The sequence below is a fragment of the Arvicola amphibius genome, chromosome 8 (genome assembly GCF_903992535.2).
Source record: "Arvicola amphibius chromosome 8, mArvAmp1.2, whole genome shotgun sequence".
NCBI lineage: Eukaryota > Metazoa > Chordata > Mammalia > Rodentia > Cricetidae > Arvicola > Arvicola amphibius.
In genome coordinates, this window is record NC_052054.1 from 72693877 (window position 1) to 72702659 (window position 8783).

General features: G+C 57.8%; 1 protein-coding gene across 1 annotated transcript; it reads left to right on the forward strand.

Moving 5' to 3' along the window:
- The first annotated feature begins 208 nt into the window (after positions 1 to 208).
- Positions 209 to 2711, forward strand: Irf2bp1 (interferon regulatory factor 2 binding protein 1). The gene has a single exon (XM_038339451.2). The coding sequence runs from the start codon at positions 568 to 570 to the stop codon at positions 2320 to 2322; it is 1755 nt and encodes a 584-aa protein (XP_038195379.1). The 5' UTR covers positions 209 to 567; the 3' UTR covers positions 2323 to 2711.
- The last annotated feature ends 6072 nt before the right edge of the window (positions 2712 to 8783 follow it).

Consider the following 8783-nt stretch of genomic DNA (forward strand, 5'->3'; position numbering starts at 1 on the left):
CCTGTGTGCGAACCCCGGCTTCATGGCGAAGCACAGTGAAGATTAAGCACGCAGAAGCCTGCGCGCGCCCACTCTTCCCGCCATTGCTTTCTGCCCAGTCCCCTTTAAGAAGCAGCCCCGATGGGACTACATTTCCCAGAAGGCTTTGCCTGCGCGTTATGTAACTTTCCCTGCGAAGCGGCCTCTGGGGCAGAAGAAGGAGGTGGAGGCGGCGGCGGTGGCCGTTGCAGCGGCGTCGGCAGCAGCGCGAGAGGCGGGAGCCCGGGGCGGCGGCACCCGAGGCCCATCGAAGAGCTGGAGCTGTGCTTCTCGGCTCACGGCGCGGACCGGACGGGGGCGCCGACGTGCGTGCTCGTGGCTTGCCTTTTCCACGGGAGGCGGGAGTGAGGAGGAAAAAAAAAGGCTGAGGGCCCAGGGGGCGGGGAAGGGGGGCCGGGCCTGAATCCGGCGGGGAGGCCGAGCCGGAGGCCAGACTGAGAAGCTCGCGCGCCCGTCCCCGGGTTCGGCGGAGCGAACGTGGGCGGAGGGTGCACAGCGGGGGCACCTGGCGGCGCTCCGGGGGGCGCCATGGCGTCCGTGCAAGCGTCCCGCCGCCAGTGGTGCTACCTGTGCGACCTGCCCAAGATGCCGTGGGCCATGGTGTGGGACTTCAGCGAGGCCGTGTGCCGCGGATGCGTGAATTTCGAGGGCGCGGACCGCATCGAGCTGCTCATCGACGCCGCCCGCCAGCTCAAGCGCAGCCACGTGCTCCCTGAGGGCCGCTCGCCGGGACCCCCGGCTCTCAAGCACCCGACCTCCAAGGACCTGGCCACCGCGGGCTCCCAGGGCTCCCAGTTGCCACCCCCGCAGGCCCAGGCGCAGCCATCGGGGACCGGAGGTAGCGTCTCAGGCCCGGACCGCTATGACAGGGCTACTTCATCCAGCCGCCTGGCGCTGCCTTCGCCTGCTTTGGAGTACACCCTGGGGTCTCGCCTGGCCAACGGGCTGGGCCGCGAGGAGACCGTGGCGGAAGGGGCACGCAGGGCTTTGCTTGGCTCCATCCCCAGCTTGATGCCCCCCGGGCTGCTGGCAGCTGCAGTGTCTGGCCTCGGAGGCCGAGCCCTGACTCTGGCACCTGGCTTAAGCCCCGCTCGTCCACTTTTCGGCTCCGATTTCGAGAAGGAGAAGCAGCAGAGGAATGCGGACTGTTTGGCAGAACTGAACGAGGCCATGCGGGGCCGGGCGGAGGAGTGGCATGGGCGTCCCAAGGCTGTGCGAGAACAGCTATTGGCGCTGTCCGCCTGTGCCCCTTTCAATGTCCGCTTCAAGAAGGACCACGGGCTGGTGGGAAGGGTGTTCGCTTTTGATGCCACTGCCCGACCTCCTGGCTACGAGTTCGAGCTGAAGCTCTTCACTGAATACCCCTGTGGTTCTGGCAATGTGTATGCGGGGGTCCTTGCGGTGGCTCGCCAGATGTTTCATGATGCTCTTCGAGAGCCGGGTAAGGCCTTGGCCTCATCGGGCTTCAAGTACCTCGAATATGAACGCCGCCACGGCTCAGGGGAATGGCGCCAGTTGGGAGAGCTGCTTACCGATGGGGTCCGCAGCTTCCGAGAGCCTGCTCCTGCGGAGGCCCTGCCCCAGCAGTACCCAGAACCGGCCCCAGCTGCACTGTGTGGCCCACCACCTCGAGCCCCATCCCGGAACCTGGCACCCACGCCTCGCCGGCGCAAGGCATCCCCTGAGCCCGAGGGCGAATCAGCTGGGAAGATGACTACAGAGGAACAGCAGCAGCGGCACTGGGTGGCACCAGGTGGCCCATACTCTACAGACACACCTGGTGTACCCTCACCCATTGCTGCCCTCAAGAATGTAGCCGAGGCCCTGGGCCACTCACCGAAGGACGCTGGTGGGGGTGGAGGCCCTGTGCGTACAGGTGGCGCTAGCCCCGCAGCTTCCTCCACGACCCAACCACCAACCCAGCATCGCCTGGTGGCGCGCAACGGAGAGGCAGAAGTCAGCCCCACGGCCGGGGCTGAAGCTGTCAGCGGGGGTGGTAGCGGCACAGGGGCGACCCCTGGAGCCCCCTTGTGCTGTACCCTGTGCAGAGAGAGGCTGGAAGACACCCACTTCGTGCAGTGTCCCTCAGTACCTGGACACAAGTTCTGCTTTCCTTGCTCCCGAGAGTTCATCAAGGCGCAGGGCCCAGCTGGAGAGGTGTACTGCCCCAGCGGAGACAAGTGTCCGCTGGTGGGCTCCTCTGTCCCCTGGGCCTTCATGCAGGGCGAGATCGCTACCATCCTTGCTGGAGACATCAAGGTCAAGAAAGAAAGGGACCCCTAGGCCATCAGTGTCATCAGGCTACTTTCCCCTCCCCTTTGCCCACCCACCGCAATTGCGGATAAATTATTCCCTACCCCACCCAACCTGGTACCACCCAAACCTGTGTATATACCCTCTTTCCCTACCCGGATGGATCCCCTGGGGTAGATACATTGTGGGTGGGGGGAGAGCTTGTGGCTCAAGTCAGAACGGGTGTTTGGAGTTCCTGGGCCCCTCCGATTATCTTCTCCTTTCTTGGCTTGGCTTTAGTGCTGTTGGTAGTTGGGGGAGAGGTACCCCACTTGTCCTTGAGAAGGGACCTCCTGAGAACTCGCTCTTTATAAATGAAGCAAAAGCATTTTATTGCCCCCTCCCACCCTTTTCCTTCTTCAATAAACCGAAAGATGGGTTGGGGTTTTTTTTTTTTTTTTTTTTTATTCCCCCTATTTGGTCCCTTTAGTTGTGTGAGATGCTGCGCCCCCTTCGGGACTGGACGTGTCCTGCGCGAGAGCGGACTTCTGCGATGTGACCACTAGGTGGCGCCCTTTGTCCAGCGGGCGGCTGTTTGTAGTGTACATTTGCTGTGCTCTCATTAAAAGGTGTAGTCGAGGCCGGTTTTGCAAACGATGGAACTGAGGTTCTGACAGGGTTTGGCTTTTGCATGGGGACCACAGACAAGCCCGGGAATAGGTAAGGTATGCGCTGTAGGTGGCCGATACTCTGAATGTGGAGAGGAAATGGGAGGCTTCCTAGAGCAATTTATCTGAAGGTACATTTCTAGGGGAACTGACCACGGAGAAAGTAAGCTTTACCTTCCCGGGCAAATAAGATACGTGGAAGCAGGGTGATGGCTTCTTATTTCAGATTGTGCCCGAGAGGTGGACACTCCTGAGAATGAGAAACTTAAAATGGGCTCACATCCTTCATCTGGGGACATGGCGGCCACCCTAGAACACCCAGGAGTTAAGTAAAAGGCTCTCACCCGCCGCGGCTGCTTCTGATGTGTGCGCGGCCTTGTCCCGCACCTGTCCTGGGTGACTGATCATTAACCAGGATTTCCTGCTCCCTGACGTCACGGGGCGGGGTCTGAGGCCTTGATAGGTTGTGGCAAAACAGGGGTTAAAAAGAGGATGGCCCCAGGAACCCGGCCCCATTCCTACTGAGACCCTTGCTGGGTGATTAGGGGAAGGATTGGAATGCTGAGCCACAGGGGTAGTAAGTGCGCTCTGAGAGTCAGGGCAGGGTCGTCTTGCTGCTGCACAACACTCAGCTCTGAGACCCAAGGGCACTCCCAATCTTCCTCCCAGATGTTCCCTAACCTGAACATGAACTGTCACATGCCCAGTGTACTACCAGCCCCCCCCCCATTCACCTAAAGACATATCACACACACACACCCCAGTATCTTCTGAGTTCTTGGGCTCAGGGTTCCGTCCCCCCTACCACAGTGCTCAGGCAACCCCGGCACTTGTAGCCTGGGGCTCAGGGCAGGGCTGGGAAAACCACCCCTGATTAAATACACCAGGTGATAAACCACACCAGGGGTGGTGCTGCATGGAGCGCCCCTCCTTCCGAAGTCTGTCTGATCCAGAGCTGCAGCCCCAAGTAGTGGGGCTTTCACCTTCCCCCTAAAACCTCAGGAATAGAGGCCTCCCCACACCTGGCCACTCTGCTCCAGGAAGGGCTCACAGCTGTGGAAGACACCTGGTCCTTTAAGAGCAGCTGGTAGGTGGGTGGGGGGCAGGGGAGTCACCCCCAGCCTGGCTGCTGTGTATTTTAGATAGAGGTTGGGTTAACTATTAACAGAACAGACAGGCTGACCTGTGTAGGTGTGGGGGGGGGGGCTGGGTCAGTCCCCCTTTCCCCAGTGGCCAGGTGGGGTTAGGGTGGAGGGATTTGGGGTTTGTTTGGGGACCAGGGAGTAGGCAAAGAGAATGAGAAAAATTAAATTCTGCAGAAAGATCCAGAAAATGTGGGAAGCAGCAGAGGTGAGGAAGAGAGGCCCGATGGTAAGGATTGGGAGTGGGGCTCCAGTGGTAAAAACCCTGCCTAGAGTCTACCAGTGGGGGGGCCGGGTGTGTGACTCCGTGGGACCTGCCTAGAATCCCCCAGTGAGGGGCTGGGAAGTTTTTGTTAGGTGGTAGAATACTTGCCTAAGCATCTGGGAGGCCATGGGTTCCATCCCAACACCACAATTTTTTTTTAAGTCACTGAGCTAGAGACATGGAAAAAATACCGCAAAAACGAATGAGAACAACTGGGCAGTGTTGGTGCACACCTTTAATCCCAGCACTTGAGAGGCAGAGGCAGGTACATCTCTGAGTTCAAGGCCAGCCTGGTCTATGGAGCTAGTTCCAGGACAGCCAGGGCTAAACAGAGAAACCCTGTCTTGAAACAGCCCCCACCCAAAGAAAAACGCTCAGAGAAATGAGTTTAATGGAGAGTTGTCCAAAAAGGTTGAGAAAGGCAGGTGCACAAAGATGCCAATCAGGCTTGGAAGCTGGGAGGATTGGATGCCGAGTGATAGCCACAATCCCAGCATGCAAGAGGCTGAGGCAGAAACATGAACACAAGTTCTCGGCCAACCTGGGCTGCGTAGGAACAGTTCATCTCAAAAAGCAAAAGAGAAAAGAACAGGAAACACATTGGCAACACGAAGACTTCAAACTTGTTCAAACTAGGAAGTTTCCAGAAAGAGAGAAAGCCGAAGACCTCTGGGAAGAAATACAAGGCCAGGCCTGTCCTGAATCCTCGGTTGCCTTCCCCACATGGTGAAAACGGCCTGGCTAGTTCTTCCTTATCCTCCCAGCTTAGCTCACTTTGCCACCTCATCCAGGAAGCCTCCCCAGCTGCCAGGCTGCCTGAAAGGTCGTTTCTGAGCTCCCACAGTCCCCTGTATTCCCTCATCCCAGCTCTGCCCATTTTGGACCATGGTCCAAGGGATGCACAAATACACAGAATCCTTGCCCTCGTTTAAAAAAAAAAAATCTCATCCACCATTGTGTGGCAAGTCCTGGGTCAGACGCTGCTGTGGTTCAGAACGGGGACATGAATGCAGTTTCTGTCCCCAGGGACTGCTATTCAAATGGCAGACACGGAGCCTTAAAACATGGCGGCTCCAGGAGCGCAGGTCATAAGAAGATAGGTCGGGCAAAGGGATCTCAGGTTGATATCTTTAGAACAGGTTCATGAGAACTAAAGCCTAGAGAAATCAGTGTGGTTGGCATGTGCAAAGGTCCTGAGGTAGTAAGCTGCCTGGTTCCACACACAAGCAGCCATGAGCCGGAGAAAGTAGACGGACAGTCAGACTCAGCCCCACCCCTGGGAGAGAGGCCACCTAAGGACCTGAGGACAACAGGGACAACGGATATAGACAGCAACGTGGTGGAAAAGTCCTATTCTTTCCAGAATTTTCACCACGGGGAGAACCTCCTAGGCCCTGGAAAAAAAATTCTGGGTCCCCTATCTGCCTCCCTGTGCCCTGCCCACTCACACCTCAGGCAGAGGAAGCTGGCAAGCCCCACAGGAACGTTTGTGTGTATGGGGGGGGGGCAGTGAATGGGGCGGGTGGCAGAGATGAAGGGAGAGGAGTGCCGGGCAGGCGGGCAGCGGGCAGCAGTTACACAAAGGCCCCAGTGTCTGCCCCTCCTGCCCCCATACAGATATAAATAAGATGGGCATATACCTTTTTATATATACCAGCGGGCTGGGCCAGAGGCCGGGGCCGCTCTGTCCCTGAAGGGCCAAGGCACAGCAGAGTCTGCCGCTGTGGTCAAGACTTGAACTAAGAGACAAGCAGCTGGAGAGCCCGGGCTTGGGAATGACACAATAGCTGATTCTGAAGCTGGAGACGAATCTGAGAAACAAACTTGGCTGGAGAGAAGGAAAAGGCTGGCGAAAGATTGACAGAACGCAGAAAAGGGCCGTGGCAGGGAACACAGGCGAGAGGAAGTAGGTGCAGAGAGAAAGCAAGAGATTAAAATTCAGAGAGCACAGATGTGGGTGTGATGGCCTGTAACCCCAGCACCTGGGAGGTGAAGTTAGGAGGAACAAGAGTTTGGGGTTCTCCTGGGCTACAAACTGAGTTTGCAACCAATCTGGGCTATGTATCTCAAACCCCCCCCCCCCCGCGCGCGCACACACACACACACACACACACACACACACACACACGTGCGCGCGCGCGCGCGCGCATGTGCGGGCACGCGCGCTCCATTAATAAAATAAAAAACAGGCATGGGGGCTCGTGCCTGTAAATGTCAGCATTATGGCAGTAGAGGAGGAGGAAACAGAAGTCCAAGTCATCCCTGGCTACAGTGAACTCCAGGCTAGACTAAGCTACAAGAGATCCTGGAGCAATGCTTTTCAACCTGTGGGTCATGACCCCTTTGGGACCCAACAACCTTCTTCACAGGGGACATATGCATAGCAGATATTTACATTACGATCCATAACAGTAGCAAAATGACAGTTATGAGTAGCAATGAAAATAATGGAACTGTATTAAAGGGTCTCAGCATTAGGGAGGCTGAGAACCACTGCTGGAGAAAGAGAGAAAGACAGAGACGGAGTGAAGGAGACCAGGTTGAGGCCAAAACTGGGACTGTGGGTGCAGGGATGCTGGGGCCACGGCGGTGGGCTGTGGTCCAGCTGGGCTGGGAGCAGCTCTAAGGGTAAGGAGCAGAGGTGAGGGAGGTGCCCTGGGCCTCCGGATCCTCATGTTTACCTGAGGCAGGCATGGCAAACAGGCGTCCAGCCTGGACCACAGCAGCCAGGGTAGGCAGGGCCGGGCCACAGTCCTGGCACCAATGGGCCCCGACACGCCCACCTGTGGCCTGAGCGGTGAGTAACACACACACTGGCACCAGGGTAGATGGTGACACATTCGTGGACAGACACAGTGACGCACAGTGACCAATATAGGCAGATCTGAGTGACAGGTCTGAGGGGCAGAGACACGATGCTGCACATAGAAAGTGACAGATAAAGGTGACAGACACGATGACAAGGGACAAGACACTGACAGAGATACGGAAGCACACACACCAATATGCTGAGACACGCATCACAGATCACAAGAAGAGCAACAGCAAGATGACGCTAACATACAGAGCTGTATGACAGACACCACGCACACGCACGCACACCTGTGAACTGCTCGGGCTGCTGGCTTCTGTGTGTGAGGCAGGAAGTGGAAGGTATCCTCTTGAATAGTAGACTAGTGAGGTGCAGGGCACTGAGTCTCGGCCTCATGGCCTGCCTAGCACCCCAATAATTAGCTGTGTGACCTTAATCAACTCAAGGCACCTTTCTCCCTCAGTTTTTCCCATAATAAAGTAAGGGGCCCTAGACAAGGATTATTCAAATTTCTCATTACTTCTTGTTGTTTTTTTCTCCTTAAGACACATAGACTCACATGAAACCTAGGCTGGCCCCAAACCAGTAACCCTCCTGCCTCCCCACCTCCTGAGTACAGAAACACACAGGTGTGGGCCACTTGGCTCAACAGCTGGGGCCACCTCTGTGGTCATTATCTCAAAGTGTCCCATAGAGCCCTATGCCCAAGCAGGGACCCTGCCCCCTTGCCTCAGTTTCCCACCCACAGGGCTTTTTCTTAGACTAAGCCACTTCAGCCCCACAACTCAGCCCTCTATGTTCTCCTTTTCCCCCCACCCCCATTCCCGACCCATCCCTCATCCCTGGCGTCCTCCTGTCTGTCCCACGTCTGGCGGTGGTACTTTTCCACGCTGGACACCAGCCGGCTGTCCCTGGGGTGGGGGGTCACACCTGCCCACGCCAGGCGAGGCCAGGCGAGCTGGTGGCCACCAGACACCCTGACGAATGGCCCCACCCTCCCCTAAGGACCCTACAACAACACCCCGCCTCTCAGGCCACCTGAGGTCCCCAATGGGACAGCCTGAGGCCCGAGCCTGGGGACAGGAAGCCCCAGGCCTGGCTGCCTTGAAAGCCTCTTTCAACCTGGGCCTCCTCCCGCCGCCACCGACTCCTCCTGCGGAATAATATTTGGGCTGTTGGCCGGGGGGGCGGGGGCCAGATCCGGAGGCCGCCAGGGAGAAGCCAGAAACCGCAGGGCTTCCTGCCTCAGGCCGGCGACCCCCAGGCCCGGGGGAGGGCTCGGGCCCGGGGAGACTGAAGGCCTTTCTCTCGGCCCCAGTTGTTTTTTCCAGGAACCGGGAGGAATTCCCCGGGACAGCCAGGCTGGTGGGACCGCTGACAACTGGGAGCCAGCAAGGCAGGGGGCGACGTGGGGCGGGTGTGTGTGTGTGTGTGTGTGACACGCAGCCCGGGCAAGGCGGGACTGCGACAGAAATAGAGGGACCCGCCTGCCAGGCGACAGGTAGAGGCAGAAACTCTGAACCAGGAGAGGGAGGGAGGCCAGAGAAAGAGAGCCATGGCGGGTGCGGATAGACAGCGACAGGACTAGAATGGCGGAGTGGACCTAGCTCAGTAGGTCAGTGCTT